Source organism: Cydia strobilella, chromosome 19 (assembly GCF_947568885.1).
Source record: "Cydia strobilella chromosome 19, ilCydStro3.1, whole genome shotgun sequence".
In the NCBI taxonomy this organism is placed as follows: Eukaryota; Metazoa; Arthropoda; class Insecta; order Lepidoptera; family Tortricidae; genus Cydia; species Cydia strobilella.
In genome coordinates this window covers 9,830,622-9,855,537 of record NC_086059.1, presented here as the reverse complement: position 1 = coordinate 9,855,537, position 24,916 = coordinate 9,830,622, and the positions used below count along the sequence as shown (strand labels likewise).

At 37.4% G+C, this 24,916-nt stretch overlaps 2 protein-coding genes across 4 annotated transcripts in view; one reads left to right on the top strand and one right to left on the bottom strand.

Moving 5' to 3' along the window:
• LOC134750115 (Fanconi anemia group J protein homolog) overlaps positions 1 to 24,916 on the bottom strand; it is an 88,453-nt gene that overhangs the window by 7,135 nt on the left and 56,402 nt on the right. For 2 of the 3 annotated variants that reach the window (XM_063685213.1, XM_063685215.1), the window contains 10 exons: positions 12,892 to 12,984; positions 9,838 to 9,982; positions 8,698 to 8,947; positions 7,806 to 8,042; positions 6,780 to 6,899; positions 5,648 to 5,742; positions 4,823 to 4,950; positions 3,155 to 3,268; positions 2,572 to 2,681; positions 1,269 to 1,454 (listed from right to left, as the gene is read on the bottom strand). In XM_063685213.1, coding sequence (XP_063541283.1) covers positions 1,269 to 1,454; positions 2,572 to 2,681; positions 3,155 to 3,268; positions 4,823 to 4,950; positions 5,648 to 5,742; positions 6,780 to 6,899; positions 7,806 to 8,042; positions 8,698 to 8,947; positions 9,838 to 9,982; positions 12,892 to 12,984 — 1,478 coding nt within the window. The remainder of the gene's footprint in view (positions 1 to 1,268; positions 1,455 to 2,571; positions 2,682 to 3,154; positions 3,269 to 4,822; positions 4,951 to 5,647; positions 5,743 to 6,779; positions 6,900 to 7,805; positions 8,043 to 8,697; positions 8,948 to 9,837; positions 9,983 to 12,891; positions 12,985 to 24,916) is intronic. The other variant, XM_063685214.1, reaches the window with a different exon arrangement.
• On the top strand, positions 14,218 to 17,274 carry LOC134750155 (fatty acid-binding protein-like). Its single transcript, XM_063685276.1, has 4 exons — positions 14,218 to 14,342; positions 15,189 to 15,358; positions 16,018 to 16,128; positions 17,117 to 17,274. Exons 1-4 carry the CDS (start codon positions 14,270 to 14,272, stop codon positions 17,183 to 17,185), a joined length of 423 nt encoding a protein of 140 aa, XP_063541346.1. The 5' UTR covers positions 14,218 to 14,269; the 3' UTR covers positions 17,186 to 17,274.

The following is a 24,916-nucleotide window of genomic DNA, read 5'->3' as shown; positions in this document are numbered from 1 at the left end:
CGCATCTGTAACTTGTTATTAATATTATAGAATTAAACTATCAAAAAATATTGTGGCATCCCAAAAAAGACATAAACGAAAAAATCGAAAATGTGTTAACTTTTACTGGACTAAAAAAAAAAAACAGCACCTGAATAGAAAATCTGCTTATCGTTTCTTACTCTATAAAAGTAGAAAAACAAAGTCTTGAAAGGTAGAAGACGGGACCTCTAATAGTTTCTGAGAAACAAGATACCTATTTTTGGGTCCCATACAAAAAAACAGACTTTATTTTTTTCTGCTGTCAATATGCCTTATTTCGCAAAAATGTATACCACATTTATTGTTCCTCATATAATTCTCTATTGGATAGCATTTTTCAAAAAATGATTTTCTGAAAAAAGTGCGAATGTCCTCTTTTCGAGCCATCCAGCCCACCGTGCGGCCGGTAGTCCACGTGCTTCTCGTAAAATCCAGCTATCGGTTTTACGAGACAACTACAACAACCACCGAACAGCGTCGTGCTCTAAGAGCATTTATTTTGTTCCTACCCTTTTACGTGACATTGGCTACGGGCAACACCGCCCTCAAGTCCATCAAGAAAAAGAAAGAAAGAACTTGAAAGCGATATTAACGTATGAGCGCGCCGTACTTTACGTAGCAGCTGGCGTGCAAATTTAGCAAAGACTCGGTCTCTACGTGGTATCTTTTTTTTTTATTACGACAAGGCAAGCATTTGACCGCAATCTCACCTGATGGTAAGTGACGATGCATTCTAGGATGGATCATGCTTACTTAAAACATGTGTATTTACTCTCGATTTAAAATGATCCAAGTTATAGTGGACTGGAAATAGATTTGCAGGAAGTGAATTCCACTCCTTAGCTGTTCGAATGATAAAGCTGGATCTACCCTATTACCTGTTCTTAATACCAAAATAGCATAATTCTGACAGATGGATTTATCCGAGTTTGAAGTTAAGCGACTTATATTTAACACCTTGGTGGACACAAGACGCGTATAGGCGTAATTCAATTGAGTTGGCCGGTCGAAGTGTTTAGCAGATGGCGCCAGCATAGCTTGCCCTGTCAATCCCTAGAATTGTGTCAGTTTTGTTTTTTTAATGCCCTGGATGCCAGCCCTTTATGCCAAATCTCATAGAAAAAGGGGCAAGCTATGATGGCGCCATCTCTGCAAACCGTTGACAGTTGCCAACCCCATTGTTCTTTCTGTTATGTCCGGCGTAGTGTCCAGCATAGTTTTAAGGCCTTACAATATATTGAACTCACTCTGTCGGGCGGTATGACGTGATTGGGACTGACTTGCAGAGGGAACTCTGTAGCCAGTTCGGAGTGTAGACTTATGAGAGGGGTTAGGGTGCCCGAAGCTAGTATGATGCATTTTGCCTCTTTTAGACCTTCGAAAACCACAGCTGGATTCATGCACAGGAGACGGAGTGACAGTGTTTCCTTGTCCTGTAAGAATAAATAAATTGAATGAGGACTACCGCGTTTAATTTCGCCGCTAGGGGCGCTAGGTCTTTCAAAACGTCAAATGCATAGAAGTTTTGGGGGTTTTAAGCTTTTTTATGGGGAATTTTCACTCCTTATTCATAGTTGTGGTAAATCTTTGTCCATCTTTGATTAATCATGGTAAACAATAGATACAGCTCAATAAATGATAGTGGTTTAAAAAAAGTGCCAACTAAAATATATGCAAAATTAAACAAGTTGAAAAAATGGCGCATTTAGACGTTAAAATACCTTTGTGTACATGAGAACGTATTGATTTTATAAAAATAAGCATAGAAGAGTTTTGAAATCTATTTTACCTACATCTACAGTGGCGCTAACTGGTGAGCACAAAAACGGTAACCCTCATTAGGCTCAGGGATAAAAAATAAGAAATTTTAGACGTAGAGTCATATGAAATTTGTGATTCTAAATCATATTAAATATATTAAAAACGGGTCGAGTTGGAATCAACGACTTAAAATACGTGAGTGAATCGTTTTTAATATATTTAATATGTCTGTGTCTCACGGAAGTTTTGTTATTAAAATTCTAAATCATGTTGATATTGTATGTTTTTGTTTAATTTATTTAGAATTCTAGGCACGCTGTCCGACAAGAAAATTGTAGAAATAATTGAGGGCGCCACTTCCTACGTAACTGTCACATTTTTGACGTAAAATGCTTATGGCAACAATTTAGTATGGAATTTTTTTTGTTGCATTTCATTTAATTTCTACTATTTCATGTCGCACTATACAGACAGTTCGTTACTAGAATGATGTTTAATAACATGCAGCTGTTTTAAGGGACAGTACAAAAAAATAAAAATAGAACGTCTCATGCTTTAGGGAGGGGCAATGTGATTTGTGACCTTTAGCTGTCAAACATAGGTTTTGTTAAACAGTAAGGGCCACTTGCACCATTCACTAACCCAGGGTTAACCGGTTAAACCTGAAGTTGAAATGGGTTACCAGTACAATTTGACACTGGGTTAACCGGTTAAACCGGTTAACCCCGGGTTAGTGGGATTGTGCAAGTGGCGCTAAGAGTTTTATTTTTTGGAATAAGTAAAAATTACTTGAGTGTGTTGGGAGAACTGCGAGTACCGCGGTTCATCTCCGCCCCCGGTCTTAACCAGCGCTGGCACGAAGTCGTCCAAATACTTGGCGTCGTGGCGAAACAGGAACCCTGCAAGTTACGAAGTTACCACAGTGCCTATAAATATAAACAGGTTTTATTTATTTTTAACTTAATTTGCAGGCAGTGTGCTGGTGGCTTGTGAGACTACTGATTTGTACTGCGAAATGATTCAATAAATGAACGAAGTTTCCATTTTGTTAACAGGAAATTTCGCCTCCTTAGGAATTCCAAGAAATCCAAAGTATAGTCTGCTTCTTCTCAAATGATTTTTTCGCCAAAGACCCTAATCTGTTAAAAAAAGCCATTGTTCCTTTTCTGCGTGCGCGTGCCCATTGTTAGTGAGCGCGTGACCATTGTGTATGAGCGAGTGGCATGCGCTCACCAACAAAGGGCACGCGCACACACAAAAGGAACAACGGCTTTTGTTTAACAGATTAGGATCTTTGGCGAAAAAAATAATTTGAGAAGATGCAGACTATATCGCTGTTCAAAAAAGCTTTCTGAATATTAAGCTAGCTCACCTAACACCATTTGTAAGGTTTCAATAAGGCTGCCCGTCACTTGCGAGACTCCGTATAACGTCCTCGGGTCCTCGCGTAGCCGCCGGCAAAATATCTCAGCGCTTTCGCTAAATTCTGTAAAAAAAAGTATTGAAACTAGGATTTATTAATAAGTTTTGTATGAAATAGCGTATGGGTTACGGCGACGGTTAGAGTTGAAATGCTAAAGAATGATAAGATTGATCTAAATTAGAAAAAAAAATATAGAGTTTGATGGTTCCGGTATAGAAATGCAGATATCGTACTGCATAAGAGTTGTGATATTCTTTGACAACTACCGTTTCGAATTTACTGTAATTATATTGACGAGGTTCTTTGATAGTGTTGCGAATGCAACTTATTATTGTATTAAAAATATTCCCAATGCAGTAGCTAAACGCAGCCGTCGGGCTCGGCTAGTATTCGGAGGCTTTTTCTAAAGCTCCAATAGCAGCGCTCCACATATATAATGTATCGCGGCCAATCAGAGGCACCTATATTTAAGACCGTTTTATACTGGTTCAAATTATGCAGATTCACTCTTTCATAAGCCTGCATACTATCAAAGATAGATATAACTCCGTAATAGGTGGATACAGTCTAAGGATAAAACGTGCCTCGAAAATCACGAAAATATGATTCTCGATCAGATGGCGCCACTAGCTTTGGCCTACTCTCGTATAGAGGGCGTTGACGGTTTCGTTTGTTATTTATAATTTTAACGCATATCCGATAAAGAACATGGGTCAAAATCAAATAAAAATAATTAATGCAAATAAAAAAACATTTATCCATATTTAAATACATTTTAACGTATTTTTATAAATCTTCATTTTTAGTTTTAAAGTATGTCGATAGATGGCAGTGAATTTACTGTGGTTACAAAATTTACTATGACAGTACCGCTCTATCTAATTATATCCTCTTTGATACTATCAACACACCACTTCTACACTTAACCGTTTTGGTAAGAACCCTTGTAAACCAGTACTTATTGGAAGAATTATATCAGTTTACTTCAAATCGAAGGTTTTTATTTGAGTCGTCGTGATCCTGACCTGCACGGCGGCTACAGATAGTGTGATGTACTATAGAAGCTCCTAAAAACGTTAAAGAAAGTATCGCGGTAGTATACCGGGTGTTTCCTGTAACAGGAGCATTAAATTAAACTGGAGGCTGTACTCCTTAAACTGACCAACATTTGTTCAGCAATTTTTAAAAATAACTTGTGTTTTGATTTTCATTATTTAAAGTTTATTCTAAGATGCAATGTATTGCAAAATTTGTTATGTTTAAAGGGTGACAAGCAACGTCAAACACACAGATGGCAGCATACATTGAAAATAATATTTAATTAGTATGAAAAAGGTATAATCTAAAAATTTCATAATTTTAAAAAGTTGCTAAACAAATGTTGGTCAGTTTGAGGCGTACAGCCTCCAGTTTAATTTATTGCACCTGTTACAGGAAACACCCGGTATAACAAGTGTGAACTGTCCGTACGCGAATTCCGTGCACGGCTGAGGAATGTTAGGAAGGTTGGGCGTCATGACAGAGTGGTGTCATTTTGTACGTAGTAAGGGCGCGGCGCACACCCTCCCACTTCCTCGACCTCCGAATGCACGGAATTGGCGCGCGGACAGTATTTACCGCTGAAATGCTCCATGCCGATGTTATGGTTGTTGAGAGTTTGCACAAAGTGCTGGACCTGCCAAGTATGAACTGCCTCGTTGTTGTTTATGGGTTTGTTCGTTAACAGAGGAAGCTGGTTGGCGAACCTGTAAACATAGTTTCGGAGTTATATAAGGTTTAATACAATCGTGATAGAGGTAATAGAGAGCTTTTTAGTCGAGTACCTACCGTGTTTAGGTCACGTAGCTCGCTGAGTGGCCTAAGTAGGTACGAGATTGAAAAGCTTGATTATATCACTATTATATACAATACTTTTTCTACGAGTCAACTAAAATAATACTTTCTACTACAAAACCTTTTTAAGTAAACAAAATTAGGTAACCATCTCACTAGATAATAAGATAGTACAAAAGACATCAACGCACTGCTTGTTCATTAAATAGTAGCGCGTTGATGTCTTTTCCTCTTGACCGTGGCGATACGTGATTGGTCGAATTCATTACAGTTGACTAAAGCGTTTCGTAAGAAATCATTAATGTCATTATAGTTAAGCCAACAGCCCATAGTGAAAAGTATACGATATCAGTTTGGTATACGACGTCTTAATTCAAGCATTAAAGTCGACGAGTAGAAAAAAAATCTGATGTGTGGTTTTGCTTTCGCCCGATCACGGCAGAAGGCGGACTTCAAAAAATGTAGCCTGCATTTATACGCCCTGCAAAAGACATGCCAAAAAGCATGTGAACTGGAAGACAAAATTTCGGAAAAAGAACCCTACGGTCCCCAGAAGTAGGTACAAGGATGCAATGAGAATAAACGCTATAGAAAAACGTTTAGACTTACCAATCGTCCCAGAATTTCAACGTTTTTAGTAAGATATCTATGTAACTTAACACGTCCTGGTTCGCGTACCGATAATCCGCTACATGAGCCAGTTCCTGCGGGAAGACAAAACATAATGTTCTTAGTTTCACACATTTCAATGTTAAATTTAATTGTTAATAATATCTCCAAGACATTAATAAATTTGTTGCAATATAATTTTAAGTTACAATCTCTTAACCATTGTCATAAGACCTAGTCTATATAATGATTACATTAATACTAATACCTAGCATACTTTAGATTTAAGACTATTGCTGTGCCCTATCAGGGTCCATGTGAAACCCACTATGTATGTACCACTAAATGTAAACCATGGATGCAATAAATAAATTATGAATTTATTTAATCGTAATATGGCATGTTTTACAAAATAGGCAGATACAACTATTTTACAGTTTTATCGCGAAATAATAAAATGGGTCCAAAAGAATATAATTCTAAAAGGTTATCAACATTTAAACAATGAAAACGGATTAGTAGTTTCATTTCATAGTTTTATTTCATGAGTAACTATCGCGGTAACCGAAGACAACATTTAAACAGTTGAGCCACGCTGCCGCATCGGATGTACATACGTTGCAGCAGGTTTTCTCTTGCTCCAGTTAGTTAGTTTCACAAATGAAATAAAGTTTAAAATACGTCGGGTAATCGTATGATGCTTGGAATAGGATTTACAATATCAACAATCAGATAGAAAAGCAATAGCAACAAGGTAGAAAATCAAACTTCATCAAACCAAATGTGAAGCATAAATTTCGAGTAAAGATTCTGTTGCATTTGAGTAGTAGTTTATATCTAAGTATTTAACCTTATAGGCTACGGTGACTGCTTACCATCAGGCGGGCCGTATGCTTGTTTGCCACCGACGAGGTATGAAAAAAAAAGTCACTCAAACGCCAAGGCCCCGGGCGCAGGCGAGCTAATGTAAACCTTACTTGAAAGTATGAATGTTACTTTGACAGCGTCCGCCATAACACCTATAGTTGTCCATGGAGCTGTGGGCACGACTAGTAACGACGACTTTAGGTGTTCTTGGCATTCAAAAGGTTAAACAAAGGATCAGCTTAGAACGTTTTAGGAGAGTTAGTACCTTGATCGCGACTTGTATGTCGTCCCTCGTGACTGTTTGTGTGGCTGCGTCGCGGCAGATGTCCTCGATGTTGTGCGCCTCGTCAATTATTATGATCTGGTCGCGCACATCTATTTGCATCTGCAATAACATTTAACTATCAAAATGTATAAATTCGTATATCATTAAAAGTTATGTAAGATCAGTATTTGCAACTGAAAATATATGGAAACGGACCATTCCCATCGAGTTTAATTGCACACGTAAATCGTCCAAAGGCAATTTGAATCCGTTTTCAAAACTCGTTTAATAGGGGATATTACTGCAATGTTCTGCCACCAGAGTGCAGGACTAGCATTTTTAGTAAACCATAGAGTAACTTATACATACTGTAACTTATACCTTTAACAGGTTTTTGACAAGTTTTCAAGAGATAATAAAATATGACATTGATGCATCAAGGCGGTTTGCTTACAGAGGCTTTCCCGGTAGGAAACGCGAATCCGAAAATTCGCTATCTGCCTCTTTATCGCTCGAATATGCAAGAGTGACAGAGATGTTAAATAAAGAAATTTTCTTGTTTCACGATAGACCCTCAGATTGTGGTAGTAGCGCCCTGGCGCCCCCTACGCAGAGTTTCGCGTAATATTCCCTATTATATCGCTTTACCCTAGACTAAGTTAGCAGTGACTCATGTCAAGGGTTCTAATAGTAAAATATTATCATTGGTTGGTTTACTACCTATTACAATTGTTGCCATTACTCACGTTGCTCCTAATGCCGGGTAGTTGTACGGGCCGCGTAGTACAGACAGGCTACCAAAGACTCCTCAACGGCCACCAGCGCTTCAAGGTCAAAGCGTATTAGTGAGTTAGGCCCTTGTGGTTGTCGAGGGTACTCACGTTGCTCCTGATGCCGGGCTCTATGAGGTAGTTGTACGGGCCGCGTAGTACAGACAGGCTACCAAAGACTCCTCAACGGCCACCAGCTCTTCAAGGTCAAAGCGTATTAGTGAGTTGGGCCCTTGTGGTTGTCGAGGGTACTCACGTTGCTCCTGATGCCGGGCTCTATGAGGTAGTTGTACGGGCAGAAGACGATCTGCGCCGCGGCCGCCATACTGCGGGCCGCGTAGTAAGGACAGGCTACCATAGACTCCCCGATGGCGACCAGCTCTTCAAGGTCGAAGGCTGCTGGGAGAGAACCGTGGTGGAGGGCTTTGTGGTTGTCGAAGGGCTTGCAGTTGGTAGCTGTTTGTGTTGGCGCGTCTGGTGGGGCGGTGTGTGTCTGAAAATAATATAGTTAGTCAGTTGAGAAGAAATCTATTCAGAGGGATTCACCCTCTGAATATAAACTATTAGGTACTATACTTAGTACATTTTTATAAAATGGTCAGGTATATACCTTAATCTAATTTAAAGTTTAATCAACCAACAATAATGTAACATCCATTGTTAATGAATATATGTAACTAACGAAATGAACGGTTACCTATCTCATCTCTAAAAACTTTAAATCCGATTATTAAAACCCTGAAATTTTAATTTGACCGATCGAGTGTTTTCTAAAAAAAACTGTTGTTTTTTCAGAAGGGTCACCATTGTCACCAATCTAACCTAACGTAACCCAATGGCTTCTGCAGGATGCGTTTTTCAAAAGTTTGGAAAATTTAACGGCTTGTGAAAAACACGCGTTCGGTCAAATCAAAATTCGGCAAATGAAACATCGTGCAAAAATATTTCGGAGTTGCGATATGTTATACCGAAATGAACCATAAAATTATATTATAATCCAGTCTTAAGACCGACTGGTAGAAAAGTTTTCCAAGATTTAGGTGTCACTCTTGCTATGTGCTATATTCACTTCTCCGCAGTAGAAGTCCCCTTGAACTCCTTCACGATTTGTTGGAGCTGCTTCCTTATGTTTAATAGAATGGACTTACCTTAGTACATCCCCTGCACATGTCGTTCTTCGTCTTCCACAGCTGCTTGTCGAACTCTCTTATACAGGCGTACTCCCGACTCGCCAGAATCGTCATCTTCGCCTCCCCGCAGTAGAACGTCCTCTTGAACTCCTTGACGACCTGCTGGAGCTGCTTGTGCGTCCGCGCGCCGTAGTAGATGGTGGGAATGCTGGAATCAACAAGCATGGAGGTCCGGATTTGAAGGGACGTGATGAGGTTGTACAGCCGTCTGGAATAGAGTAATGGGTTACCTCCACCGGTGGACGTCACACTTTAAAAAATTTAGTTCCTGACATGCTATTTCATGCATTGTAGACATTGAAAACAAGACACAACAATTCCGAACTTATCTCGTAGATATATATGACATGTACCGAATTTACGCCAGGTTACAAGTTTATATTTTAGCCACTATAATTCAAGGTAGTGTAAATCCCACATTATTTCTTCCATACGGTAAATTCTACTACCTGAAGGTTGTCTCTGTAAGAGATCGCTTTTTAGCGATAAGACCGCCTGTTGTTGCTTAGTTCGCTATGTTAATTATAATGTATCTAAATATGTTTTAATTATGCACTATTAATATTAATATTATCCCACAAAAAATTCCATAGACCTTTCTTAAAACTACTAGGGAGACATTAAAAATACAATTTACATAATACATATTTCATAACTACTACAAAATACAATATCCTACCTACCGATTTTACAACACCAGGACATTAAGGTGAATTATTTACTTCGCAGATTATTGGAGTGTTAGGTTACAGTTACAAACTTACCAAGCGTTCACAGCAGTACCTATCGGCAGGATGTGGGCTGTTAAGTTGCGTATCATGAACCATTTCCATTGCTTTAAGGACTAAAATGTACATCGGTTTTCATGTGTTTGAAGTAGTCGTTCAGCCTGTGATTCTTGTGGATCATAAGTTACAGACTACACGTGTCTGAGACTTACCGGACGTTCTCACCAATCTTCTGAGGACATCCTTTAATATCCTACTGGAGCCTCCTACTGCAGAATGGAAGACAGGTCTGGCGTCATGTAACCTAATTCAAAGGTGTTAAGTTAGCGTTTTTCGTGGTTGATCACATGCCCATAATAATTAGGCTTACCGGACATTCTCAGGAGTTTCGGGTTCAGGCGGGTTGGTAGTGTTCTCAGGAGTGGAAGGTATATCTGGTGACGTGGAGTCAGAATCGAAGGAGGTGTTCAGTTTCCGCTTCTTGTGGATGGTTACGAGACCATTGCTCGATGACTCTGTGAACGAGTTTTATTTTTTATACGTTTATGATATGAATATAGATTGCAATGCATCTAATCAAGAACTACCTATTTCCATGCCATTTAATTCCATAAAACATAGAAACGCTAATGTATAGCTTGGCTAGGCATTTGTGTGCCATTCTAGATTGACAGTTTGTAAAATACCCGTAGTTGTAGCTTTCGGTTCTTAACAAACCGACTACGAAAAGTGGTTGGTTTCAATATCAGTATATCAGTAAATACAATTTTGAAGCTTATTTCCAGACGAAATCATTAATGGACTTTAAGGGGCCCACAGACTATCAGTCCGCCAGACGATATCGGCCTGTCAGTTGTTAGGAACTATCAAATTTTTGTTCTAACTGACAGGCCGATATCGTCCGGCGAACTGATAGTCAGTGGGCCCCTTTAGTAAAATCATAATAATAATGCCAAGTACAAATGTAATTGGAAATACAACAATCAATTTATACCTATCGATATATATGTATACTTAGACATATCTCTCACCGCTTGCCGCCTATATTCAAAACAACACACTTTACAATCTAAACCGCCATCAAACCTCCGTCCGTAGGAACAGCATAGCTAACGGAAATTACAGATAGTTCATTTGATAATCGTTTGATGTACAAGTTCTTCGTCATGCGTTTACAATATCACGATTACCACACTTATACACCACCACACACTATATATCACACCTGTAGCCTGTGGTATACTTATATACAACTTCCAAGATAGGCTAAAATATCGAAATATCGGTCGGTATATTCAGTCCAGTAACTAACCGTCTAAATTTAATTTACTTGTATTTTCCATTCAAAATATTAGAAAGTGGCCCCTCTGTTATTACCGTTATGTGAACAGACAAGCGGCTTATATAGCACAGACGTTACATACAGTGTAGGTAAATAGCAGGCGGACCGCCGTAGGCCGGACAAGCATCGGTAATGAAATATTCATTTTCGGCCGCGTGGAATGTTATACGGTACAAGACCCGATTTATACTGTTTATAGAAACGTGGGTGTAGTAAAAATATAAACAAAGATGGTTAGGATTTTGGTGATATTTTATTAGGACGCCCGTCTGATTTCATGAGTTGAAATCAAGCGTGAACATTGAACATGTCCTAGTTATAGCAATGATTTTTCTAGTTGTTGAGATTTAGAACTAGGTAAACTGAAACCTAGTTTTTTTGAACAAGACATCATACAGAATTCAAAGATGAGCCTGATGATGTTGTTATTTATTGTTTATCACCAATTTTTTTTTTTTAAATCTATTTAATAAAGGGGTTTTATCATATTTGATGATGGCACCCCCGTTTATCACCAATAATGATGATGCTTTTTGAGATGACAGGTAGAAATAAACATTGTTGCATACAATTTGGTCACCTTACTCAATGTGACGTCTTGTAGCTTTCCATACAGTTGGTATGTCAAAAGTCATAGTCAATTTTACTTGAAAAACGAGAAAAATTAAACTAATTATCTTATTATGATAATGTGGATCATTTACAGCCAGATAAAGTGGTTCTGGAGCACAACCCAGAAATCAGCCTGTATTTATTGAAGTCAATTAGGACATCTTTTTTTGAAATTACCAATTTAAACGGGGAAAAGCTGCTGAAGTATTGAAAACACGAAAATTGCTATTTTGACTGAGAACTAGCACATTGTAATTAATATAAATGTTATGTTTTAGGACGGAACATCATCGCCGCTAACACTCGCACTAAGAGACGACGAGACAATAAACCCCCCTAGTTTTACTGTTTACGACAAGCGGGAGAAACCATGGAACGATAAATTCGTTAGGCATCCTATTAAACAGCTTTAAGTACAGTCGCAATCAGATATATCGTAGCGTTCAAGGTGGTCTAAAACATCTGAATCTGAACATGCACTAACACGTTCGCGGACGGTAAGTGACGTCATGTGTCATAGGCCAAAGGAAACAAAAGACTACGCGAATGCTATAGCATTCATGCCGTGAATCAAGACGTTACAGGATTCGTTCAGATATTTGTGTACACCTTTGCCACTTAGATATATCAGATAGCGATTGTACCTAATATTTAATACGACTGTTTTATTATTTTCAGAAGACTATCAAGTTGTTGATGAAAAGTTTCGAAATACCGCTTTCAATCAAAAAGCCTAAATTGCACACGACACTATCTAGAACACAAGTAGCTGTCCTATGTACCTATGTATTTATTTAAAGCTTACTTTTCTGATGACTTTTCTCCCCACTTGTTTGCAAATAAGCAAAATCACTCCCCTCCTATTCAACGAACGAAATGAGCGCAGACGACGGCATAAATATGTACACAATTATGCACCTTACGGCGGTGAGATAAGTATTAATACTGTGTAGTTTTTTATGAATTAACTGAGCCGGTATTTGCTTTGCTCGCACGATTCTATTGAGTCAAATTGTTGACGGAAAACTTATAACGTGACCTCAAAATAACAAACAATAAGAGTTTATTAGCTCTACTATAATCGGCAAGCGAATCAGGGGTGTATAAATGTATGTATAGGTATGTAAATGTACCTTGTAGGATGACAGATCGTCACGTGACTATTTCCATGAAGTATTTAAGATTCGATTTGCGTTTTACTAATAGCCTGACCCTTCGCCCGTACTTTGCAAGCGTTCAGAATAACCCCCCTTGTAATGAAAAGGGAACGGAGTCGACAAGTGGCCGGGGGACGTAATCTCTGGAGTGCGTCATTGTCATCGTTTCAGACGCCATGTTTAATGATTTTGTGAAGAATTGCTGAGCGAACGCTGGGGTATAGGGATAAGCCTGCGGTTGGCGTTCGATATGATATCGACATCAGTGGGGAAGGGTCGAAATATTTTTTTGGCTAGTATTTTAGTTCTGTACCTTCAAATGTGTCTGGGGAGAGGGGTTCCGTCCGCTTGACTCCGGAGCTGGAGGCGTCCAGGTCGCTCGGCTTGTCGTAGATACTCTTCTCACCTGAAGTCAATAGCATTAATTAGAAATTATTATATATCTTGACTCGCATTTTGCCTTTGTTAGTGAAGACTGGGTCCGCATTATTTTTATCTAAGATCAACCGGGGTAATTGCCACTGTGGGATTATTGCGTCTATTCGAGTTATTCCTTAAACAACATTAGTTACTATGGCAATTATGGCAAATAATGATTCATATTGTAAATAATTGTTTTTTGATATTTCGGGCTTGCTTATAGCAACCACAGAAAACGGGAGTGGTCTGTGATAGCAACTTACTAGTAAAACTAGAACTGTTACCTATATCAGTTAAAAAAATTGTGTTTTGCTTTTGTTAGTGAAAGTTATAGGTCAGCATTATTTTTATCTAGGTATGAAAAATGTGTCACAACTGTCAAGAAAGTAATATCAAAAATCAAATTGATAAAGTATCATCATCGCCTGATAAACTAGGCCTCAATTCACCAGCAAACATTTTCGTTCATATCTAATCTGTAATTTGTTTATCAGTGCATCCGCTCTCACTAAACTTCAAACCGTTTGTAAGAGCGAGTCGAATCGCTGTTAAAATTATTGGGCACTGCTGCACGACCACTTCGGAGACGCAAGAGGTAGAGGCAAACTCCGACGCAGTTACATGGACCAAAACAGTCTGGGCTAATAATAATAATAAATGTATTTATTTCGAACATCAGTCCATTTGGTATAGCTACAGCATTTGGTATTTGGTTTGGGCTAATATGTGTTAATGTTTAATATCTACCATCGCCCACACTGTTAACTGTACATCGGTAAACCTTTTTACAAAAGGTTATAAGGTTCACCGATGGACAAGAGTGTTGCTGTTTGTACCATGCTTTTCTTTGCGGCCTAGTCAATTAGGCCGTTTTTGCGATGTTTAAAGTGCTCTAGCGCTTAATAAACAAAAATATCTTTGATAATATTAATCTATGTTAAGAAAATCATTGCTCTGGGGACAAAAACTACGGAGGAAAGAGTCGAGTAGGTTTTTATGGAAAAATGATTACTGGTCCGTGATTACTTCTCACTTGATGGTCTCATCGAAAGATCAGCGCTGGAAGTCGCCAGCAACATGCTGAGATGAGGCCATTTCTGACACTTTATTCTTACTATAGAGGTCACAGTTACCCTGGTTCACTTTCGTTCGATTCAGTAATCTGCAATAGAATACAAGTACACGGTCTGATTACGATAAGATGTGATCGTGACAATGACAGTTCAAATCACTCAAGTGTTGTGGACGAACGTGATAGAGAGCTAGTCGAAATGAACGAGTTTTTGGGGAAAAAATACGGATTGAAAACGTCGGATAAATTTGAAGAATATCTTGTATTCATTGGTAAGTGTGTAAAATATAAACATGAGTCAACTGATAAATATAAAGACGCTTTCTAATCTAAAGTAAACATTGATTCTATAAATATATAAAAAGTGTACTGTGCGGTTTAAGAGGAATTTCCTCCCGCGTACGCTTCGGCTGTGGAATGAGCTTCCTGCCGAGGTTTTCCCGAGGGGCTACAGTATGGGGTTCTTCAAAAAAGGAGTGTACAGGTTTTTAAAGGGTCGGCAACGCGCGTGTAATATCTCCGGTGTTGCAGGCGTCCATAGGCTACGGTAACTGCTTACCATCAGGCGGGCCGTATGCTGTTGTATTGCCACCAACGTGGTATAAAAAAAAATCAGAACTGAAAATGGTGTAAAAAGTGATTAAAACTTAAGACAATTTTTTTTTTGGGAAATACAATGATCGTAGCGAAAAAAAGAAACAATTTAAAATGTACCCAAATTAAAAATCTGTTGATTTTTTTTTAATGTAGCATGTACACAAACAAAAAACCAACCACGATAATTTAATTTTAGTGCCATCTATTATGATACGCCTGTACTACGACGATAAAGTTATTAGGTAATATTGCCACTCTTTTAGTACCTACAGATAGATCCTGTTAGGTGGCAGTTATATTACCAGAATAGATGACATAGAAAACCTAAATTAAAATTGTACTAACGCCCCTGTAATAACGCTGATAACCGTATAATGACTAAACTGTATACACGCGACATACAAGTCACCTTTAAAGAGAAAAATCTAAATTATTTAGGGACGAAACTATGTACAAGCAAAAAATTTAGCTGCTGGAATTAATAAGTAGGTAAAAATAAAGGACATGTTGTATAATTACAGGTAAAAACTATTTCCAAAGAAAAGCAGCCCTTTCCCTGAGCCAAGAGAACTGGTTGACCAAGGACGAAACCGGAGCGTACACATTCCACTTCCATTCTCCTTTTGCGAGCGCTTCCACAACATTTATATCAGGAGAAGAGGTGGAGGAGACCAAACCTGATGGTGTTAGGGTAAGCCGAGACAACTGGTTGACCAGGGATGACGCCGGAGCGTACACATACCATTTCTACTCTTCTTTTGCTAGCGCTTCCACAACCTTTATATCAGGGGAAGAGGTGGAGGATACCAGATCTGATGGTGATATGGTAAGGTGTCCACTAGGCTGGCTTACACGGCATTATATTTGATACAGGGCACAAATTGTTAGAATTGCTAATATAAACAGAGAACACATAATTTTTATTTATCATAACTATAGTTAGCTATAGTTATGATAAATAAAAATTATTTGTAAAAACATAAAGGGTAATGAATGACCATCAAGTGTGTTCACGGAATTATGGACGGCTGGACCCTAAAAGTTTGATACAGTTTTATGTTTAGTTGAGTGAGACTGAAATTTTAAATATCGAATAGGTAAATTTATATACGTGAATATTAAAGATCCTATCTAATGAAAGTAGATACTATATAGAATATGACAGAAAATAAAAACTAAAACCTTAACTTCTAACACGCGGTAAAAAAACGGATTTAAAAACTTGGGACTTTATGCCATTAGTCGTAGCTGAATTGGTACCTACGCCAAAAAGGAGCTAAGCCAAGAACGACACAAATTACGAGTACCTAGTAAAAATCAAACCAAAAGTGTATAAAACATTGGTTACAGGTAAAAGCATTAATTACAATAGAAGACAACAAAATGATCCACACACAGACGGAGGAAAATGGAAGAATCTCAAAACACGAACGTGTGTTTTCTGCAGACTCAATGACAGTGGTAAGTTATATTTAAAGAGGTTATAAAGAGAGTACAGTTATATCGACATTTGGTAGTCGAAATGGGTAAATACATAGAGCGCAAAATAAACCAGAATGGCAAAAATTGAAGGAGGCCTACATCTCTAAGATTGAAAAGGGCTAAGAAGAAGAAGAAGAAGAAGAGGAGTCACCTCAGCCGGGTGGGCGAGATACAGTCGCGACAGTCCTGTGGTATACTAGGCCTACTGCTATCTCTAAAAAAATGTTAGACCAATTTTAAATAACGCTGCTCAGCCAATGGTTTTACTCTCGAAGCTAACATTGAATCTGCGATCCGGATCCGAGGGATTTACCATATTTTCTTCTTCTTTGTCCGTCCCTACTCCCGTTATCTGGGGTCGGGTCTCCTCACATTTCTGCGCTAGGCCCGTCGGTCCCGGATTGTCGGTTTTGGCAATTGGGCTTTCTTAAGGTCTCTCTCGATGTTAGGCCACCAGGTCAATGGCGGGCGGCCGCTACCTCTCTTGCGTTCTGGTAAGTTTACAGCGATTTTTATACTTACTACATGGTCTTTACTGCGAGGGATTTACCATATGATTTTTGCAATCCGAAACTGTAAAATTGTATCTATGTAATTGCCTATTTTGTAAAAAATGCCATATGACTAAATAAATAAATCCGAAACTGGATCCGGACCCGATGGATTTACCGTGTATATAGCCTAATACTTCGTACATTTCAAAAATGGTTAGCTGCTTAATCAAAATATTAATTTAATAAAGGAATACCCTACAATTTTGTTGCTTGATATGTTAACAAACATAGTCTGACACGAATAAAAGCAATAGAATAAGTATATGTTTCGAACACTTTCTGGGTAGCTGTTACGCTTACCAGAAATATGACAACTTGGATTATGAATGATAAAGATACAACTGAGAAAACTGAGAATAGGTTTGTTTTTAAACAAAAGATACGATTTAATGGATCTTATTATTATATTTCAGATAACCACGTTTACAACTGTGTATGGTGCCGAGAAAACTGCAACAAGACACTATGCTTTAGTCAAATGATAGTATGATATCAAATAAATAATAAAATATATCGTAAGCTCGCATACCGGTTAAATTTTCAAACCGCTATTATAATATTTCACGTAAAATTTCATTTCGATTTAGCTCAAAAAATCGTTACTGCGACACCGGTTTTTGGAAGAGTTTTATGTTAAGTTTTTTTATTAACTGGTAGTGAATCATTGAAACTGGCAATTAAAAATAAAGCCAACATTAAATGTACTTTTGCATTATAAAATAACTACGTGCAAAATGTAGCAAGTTTATTTGTTCGCCGTAGAAGTTTTATTAACGTGCAGTGCAATCTTTATGTACAATTTATTCGTGTTAAGTCTTTTACTTTCTATAAATATAACATTTTTTTCTTATAGGTACTACGAGTATATTCATAAATAGGTATAAGAAAAAAAGTTACTTACATGTTAGGTAGGTAGATGTACATACTTATTTTAAAAACAAATCATTTAATACTTATTTAAAATCATTATTTAAAAAAATGCTTATTATTCACGAAACATCATTCATTGATCCTTTGCTATTATGAAGAAAATTGACACTGTTACGTAAAGTGTGCTATGCTCGTAGCGCTACGCCGTAGCTATAACCTGTAATACTCCACATGTCGCTGGGATTCATAAATTGTAAAGGTTGAACACGCAAAAAATGGGGCACACATTTTTGCTTATATTTTTTTTCATGGATGGTATATTTTTTTGTATACTTAATATATATATATATAAATCTATAAATCATTCTAATCGCTAACACATGAGGAGTCAATGATACCATAATAGTAGATGATTCTATTCATTTTCGTCATAACGAGGTTTAAACCAATAAATCTATGGCCAATAATAGGTCTATGGGCCAATAGTTGCCTGTAAATAAAGATTTTCATTTCATTTAAACATTGACGTAGCGAAATCACTTTGCACAAATTGCCATGTAAATTTAGATTCGGTTAAAGAAACGTGTTAAAATCTTAATATAAGTCCCAACAATCGATGAGCTTATGTGTTTTTAAAATGTTGTGAAGACGGTAATGTCATCTGCTAAATGGAGAATTCGTCTAGTGTCCATCATCCCTCATATGTATTAGTATATTTATTTATACAATATATAATATGTATGTTTATGTAAGTATATATATTATACAGTGTTGGCCTTTGTAATGTATTTTTCAATTGTCTTTACTGGATTGTTCGTTTCTCCTTGCACCATTTTTTTGTGTTTCTGTTTGGCCCTATGGTTGACTGGTAGAGAATGCCTTCTGGCATTAAGTCCGCCATTTGTACATAATTGTATATCTTTGTGCAATAAAGTTTAAATAAATATATAACAAATGGAAAGAAAACCATGAGAGCAGAAAAATACAAGATGCAAATGACAAAAAAATTTAAACTTGGAACATACTCGTACAGCTTATGTTATGTAGCAAAAAAGATACAAATATCGCAATTGTTTGCACGAGAAGTGAAATCAAGTTAGATTAAGAGCTTGCAAAGGGTTTGTCTGCTCTGAACAGTGGCGCCAAATAAAATTTGTATGCAAAATGTAGGCTAACAAAACTTTTGATAATTTTTAACATGTTTGAGTGCGTTTAGTGTTAGACGACGGATACAAAAACAAACTCTAAGCAATACACAAAATAAAAACTTATACTTGTGTGAATTGTTAATACACTCCAGGAGATTTCAGAATAAAAATAAAGCAAAGAGTCCTCATTATTTATTGGTTTAGTAAGCTACTTGTGACTGTAGCAAGCGTAGCCGTTATTTAACTTGCAGGAGGGACATGACCAAAGAAATATATACAATAAACATTTGTGAAACCGACTTTAAACCTATTTATAAAGAAGTCAGCTCACAGTTACTATTTTGGTGGCATTGATCGTGTTGTCGCTGCGCTATAACAGTGACGAACGGGTATTGACATGGTATAAATGCTGACACTGTCCAATAGTTATTTTCGTGGATGGTCCTAAATTAAGGAGGGTGCCAAAAGATTGGTTCACATCAACGAATATTTCAAAAAGAAACTTGTTTAAGTTATCTTATCAACTAATCAGCAAATAACTCTAGCTTGGACTGCTTAAACATCATGTCGTGCAAATTGCCTATCACAAAGTCTGTGGTATGTCAAATCCTGAGGCTGGAATGAAGTTAGTGCACATTATTACGATAAACTAGTATAATTTTTGCAACTATGTCCAATATATAATTCGCTCCAGTATACTTTTAATTTCTTTTTATTTGAAATTTAGAGTGCCCCAATTTACGTGTGACCTTTATATTAAATAAAATTGGCCAAAAATAACAATGATTTCCTTATTCAAACAACATTCAGACACAAGCCCTACCCTTCTCAATTTCCTATGCCCATTAAATATTAGATTGCACCAAAAATTACACAGGAAAGCCCACTATTAAATCGTTTTCATAATCAAATTTCGGCCTAATCCCGTATCGACTTTCACTTTACATGGCTCAGCAAACCAGAACGTTCTCCAGGGCACTTTCCAAAACACGATTCCCTATTCCATTAGACCCTCCCGAAGTTATCTCGCGTTATTTACATCGCCTGACCGTATCGTCTTATGTACCCCCTATGTGTATCACCCTCTGTTTGGTACATAAGTAAGCCACTTTAAACCTTACGTCCCTGTTTTAAGGTTTATTTCGGTTGGTGTGGTGTGGGGTGGCGACGGGTTGGGTAGCGGTGTCGTCGCCATGGCAACGCGGCGCCCGGACAGCGGATCGCGACGCCCGCAGTGTCGGCCGCCGCGCCCGCACCCCGCCGCGCAAGTGACACGCGCTGCAAAAAAGCACAACCACCCTGTATGTGGGGTGGCGATGCTGTCGAAATTTTGTAGGATTGTATAACAACGTTCTAAGCTTTACGAGCCACGAGCTTTCAAAATAGAACGTAAGAAGTTCAAGGTTTCCGCGGTCAGCGTCTTGTATCAAAACCAAGGAATGACACCGATTTTCTCCAGGTATCAACCAAGTTGGAATCATCGTATTCATTTAAAATTAGAGTTCAACTTACGCAAATAAATACTTATATTTCTATCTCAAACACTAAATGACTTTATCGCAAAATGTTCTGTTTTATAATTTATAATGCCCCACTCGAAAAATATTTCAGCTTAAAATTTCATCTGCCTCACTTTTTTTTCCAAATACACACTTAAATAGTTTCTAAGGGGATGATGTGACTAGACGCAGTACCTACTGTTCTTAAAATGTTCGAAAAAAAAGGATTAGGGCGCAAATTTTGATCTTTTGCAAAATCTGGTTTATTTGCTAAACGGTTTCGTAAAACATCCCTTTAATATTTATCTATTCCCATTCGCAAAATTTCCCACTTTAATGATAATTAGACTTAATAAGATCCTTCTTTTTTTGGAAGTCAGTTTAGTATGTATGAAATAAAACTGATTAGTTTTTGTAACAAACCGTGAAAAATGTAGATAGTTAGATCAAGAAAAGTCTGCAACGATTTTGATAGCATACGCAGTACAAGTGTTATTATTTATACGTCATAATTTCATAGAATTTTGACGTTTAAAATTAAAATCGTTGCAGTATTTTCTTGGTATAACTGCCTATAGTAATGAGACTGTCCAGTCTGTCTGTTGCTGCGGCTGTCAGTACATAACTGTCTGTTTTGTAGACGGCACTTTTTGCGATTACAAGTATTGTTCGATCCATAATGAGCTCGTGGTCGAAAGCTTTGTTTGATCTTTGATGACTTAAGTGCACGCACCACTCTTAGTTTTTAACAAAATGTTGTGGTGATTTTAAAGAATGTTTTGTTAATACTGCCAGATAAGTTTTAATATTCATCATGTGTAGTAAGCCACAGGGTTTCATAAATCACTTGATTGAAAGAAGTCGTATACGTTTTTTAAAATATTTTAAACACCAAAGCCGACCCGTAGCCAAATTAACAGCCAAAGTAGTCAAATATCGTAACACGCACGTAGAAATAAAGATATGTTCCAGTTCTATATCTGAAAATCTGAACATTTGGCCGTCACTATCTGTTTCTTGCTGACTACGAGGAGTTATTTGGACTTAGAATTGTGGACTATCCCAGTGTCCAAGCCGTCATGGCGACCCTACCGCCCGCCCCGGGGTCGGATCGATGGCGGGAGGAGCTCGCACCTTTTGTTTAGGACCCCAGCCCCCCTTCATTACCCGAGCCCCGTGTTTGCAAACGGTTTAGGCGCCTAAATGTAGGAAATGTCACGGTTTCACTTTTTATTATTTACCTCCGCCCGTCGAGTGCTTTTCAGTTTTAGATGCATTCTTTTGAAATGTTCGAGTTTGCCTAAGAAGTTGCGACGTAAATGTGTTCTGGAGACGTTTTTCATGCCAATATTTACCATTACGTAGAACACTTTACTCACTACCTACTTCTTAGAATTAAAATTCGAATAGTACATTACGATACAATAAGTGCACGTGTATTGTACAACGTTTTAGAGTACACGTTGGCCCTTTAAATTTTTGACATAGGCACGTATATTGGTAGTGCTAATTACCGCACTGGGGCGATAAATTAGCACCATATGTACTGTAAAAAAAAATTCGAGTTTTTAACAATATTAAACGTCAAACTAGATATAACTAAAGAACACTTACCTAACCATTTTCGTACCAAAAAAGACAAAAATATCTAAATTTGTATATACAGGTGCTCAATCTTCTACTTCTACGACTACATTTTGAACCGTCTTTTAGTTAATAACGAGAATGGCTGGTCTATAAATACAGTCAAACCTGTATAAGCGAGAGCTCAAGGGACCAGAATATTTTTCTTGCTTATAGAGGTTTTTCTCTGATCAGAGTTTCTCACTCTTAGAGGTAAAGGGATCAGAGATTTCTCGCTTAGGCAGGTTTGAAAAATAAGTCACTGTGATATCTTCTAAGATCACTAAATTGACTTATTCGATTCAGCTAATATTTATGGAAACCAAATTTACTGTGAATTTTGAGTTCGTGATTTCCCGTTCTCGAAAGAGATTGCAATTTTCATCGTTAAAACTTATTTTTCATTAAGACATTCCTAGAATGTGTTCAACTAATTCTACACAACACAATCAATACGTAGGTACTGAGCAAATTTGAAAGAAAATATCGGTTCACGACGCACATTTGTTTATCTCAAAAGGATAAAAAAGAGACAAACCCTTTTTTATAAACAATTTAAAAAATGGTCAGATGCACCACGTGCGCGTTAGTTCCCTGAAAATTAGTAAGTATCAAAAATAACGGATAATAATTACACACAGGATTCTCGCTTATAGAGGCCAAGGGAGAGACACTCTCTGATACAGAGGTTCGAATGGGACAAACGACTCTCTCTTAAAGAGGTTTGTATCTTTCGCTAATAGAGGTAATCTAGGGCAAAAATGAGGGGACCTTATAATTACTCTAGCTAATAGAAGTTTCTGGTTTATCCAGTTCTAACTTATCCAGGTTTGACTGTAATACAGTCCGCATCATTAGTAGCACATCAAAGAGGATATAATATTAAAGAGCGGTACTGTCATAGTAAATTTTGTAGCCACAGTAAATTCACTGCCATCTATCGACACACTTTAAAACTAAAAATGAAGATTTATAAAAATACGATTAAATTTATTTAAATATGGATAAATGATTTTTTTTATTTGCATCCATTATTTTTATTATTTTTACCCATGTTCTTTTACTGATATGCGTAAAACTATTAAATAACAAACGAAACCGTCAACGCCCTCTATACGAGAGTAGGCCAAAGGTAGAAGCGACATCTGTACGAGAATCAAATTTTCGTGATTTTCGAGGCATGTTTTTTCCTTGGACTGTATCCATCTATTACGGAGTTATATCTATCTTTGTAGCACATTAAACAACGCGCCAGAAGTATCTGCACTCTCGAATACTTTTCCAAATTTGGGTTTGCGTTCAAAAGAATCTGCAAAATTTTAATTGTTCTATATCTCTTTTTGTTGTCAAAAATACAGATACTTATGACGCATAGTCTGGTACACTACTTTTGATGCTGACCGAACACGCGCTAACTAACTTGTTTAAAAAAGTAGTCAGACCATTTAACAATGGCAGGAGATATTTTTGCCGCGGCAGCCTAATAAGGTTCCCGGAAAGTGGGCAGCGGGAAAACGAGGAGGGAAAGTGAATTAAAACTGGAAATTTACAGGCAACTTCGTTATGGCAGGTGACTAGCTCCTTGTCCTTTTAAAGTAAGGATACCTATAATAATTCTGCTTGTCCTACAAAATAGTTAGCGCGTTTTGTTTATAATGCCGAAAAACATAGATTTTTTATTGTGCTACCGCCAAAAAAAGAGAGTAGTGAAAAGTACGTTTATGTAGAGGATTTTTACAAATTTTTATTTAACTTGCAATGTGTGTATGTATGTATGTTCGGGTAAAATCTTGCAATTTAGACTAAACCCACTTCCCACAAGAAAAAATACTTTTTTGTCGAAAAACCATCCACTTTTGGGTTATTTAGACTTAGAATCACGAGTACTATTGAATGAGACAAGGAAAAAAAGTGTCCCCAGTTTTTCATACAAATTTTGGGTGACAGCTTTGTAACGGTCCATTCAAAATGTATTAAATGTATGTAAAAATGCGTTACCAAACTGACATTTTTGAGGACATATTTTTTGCTTTTTAAATCGATAGTCCTCGTGATTCTGAGTAGAAATAACCTAAAAGTTGGTGCATTTTCAAAAAAAAAGAAAATACACTTACACTTACAGTACACTTTTAAGTGAAAATGCCCACATAATAATGTAACACTGCAAAATTATGCTACCGTCGAGCAGATCTGATGATGAACACAGGAAGTGGCTATGTGAACTCTGTGATAAAACAACGAAATTGTGTTTGGGTTTGTTAGAATTATCCCGATGATACTTACCTGTTGTAAATAAAAGTACAGTCGGAGATAGTACAAAATCTTGTATCAAAAATTAAATTTTTGACAAAAACGTGTTCAACCGTCTGTTAGTCAGTGACGAGAATTGCTGGTCTATGATTATGATTATAGTACACGCGCTAACTTATAAAAACACGGCCAAGTGCGAGTCGGACTCGCGCACGAAGGGTTCCGTACCATTACGCAAAAAACGGCAAAAATCCCACTTAAATATTTATTTTATTCTGTTTTTAGAATTTCAACTGTCTAACCATCACGGTTTATGATAAACAATCTGGTGACAGACAGACAGACAGACAGTGGTATTTTACTTGTTTTAGTAATAGAGTCCCGTTTTTACCCTTTGGGTATAAAACCCTAACAAGTAGCCAAGCTATTTAGCAATGGCGGGGGATATTTTTGCCGAACCGAGCGGAGGCAAAATGAAATAAAACAGGTAATTCACGGGCAACTTGGTTATGGCAGGTGACTAGCTCCTTGTTCTTTTAAGGCCGTTTCATCGGTTTGCCGCTATCACTGTCATATTTCGCAAGAAAGAACGGGCAGACCATGCGCGCCAAGTGTCAATTTAGATCGAATTTTGTCGATTTTTATTTATTTTAAAAACGTTGCCTTACAATATCGAAATTCGAAAGCGGTCAAATTACTATTTAAGTTAAGATAAGTTTTTTTTCTTCTTTTTTTTGTTTATAGTGTCACATAATAAATAACCCAGTAAAGTTGGATTAAAAGTCCTAGTTAGAGGTTAATTTGGGAATTAATTGTATCAAGC

Excerpts from the sequence above, each read along its gene's own strand:
- LOC134750155 (XM_063685276.1), top strand. The coding sequence starts at position 14,270 with ATGAACGAGTTTTTGGGGAAAAAATACGGATTGAAAACGTCGGATAAA. Across the intron at positions 14,343-15,188 it reads AGAATATCTTGTATTCATTG|GTAAAAACTATTTCCAAAGA; the intron begins GTAAGTGTGTAA and ends GTATAATTACAG. Across the intron at positions 15,359-16,017 it reads CCAAACCTGATGGTGTTAGG|GTAAAAGCATTAATTACAAT; the intron begins GTAAGCCGAGAC and ends CATTGGTTACAG.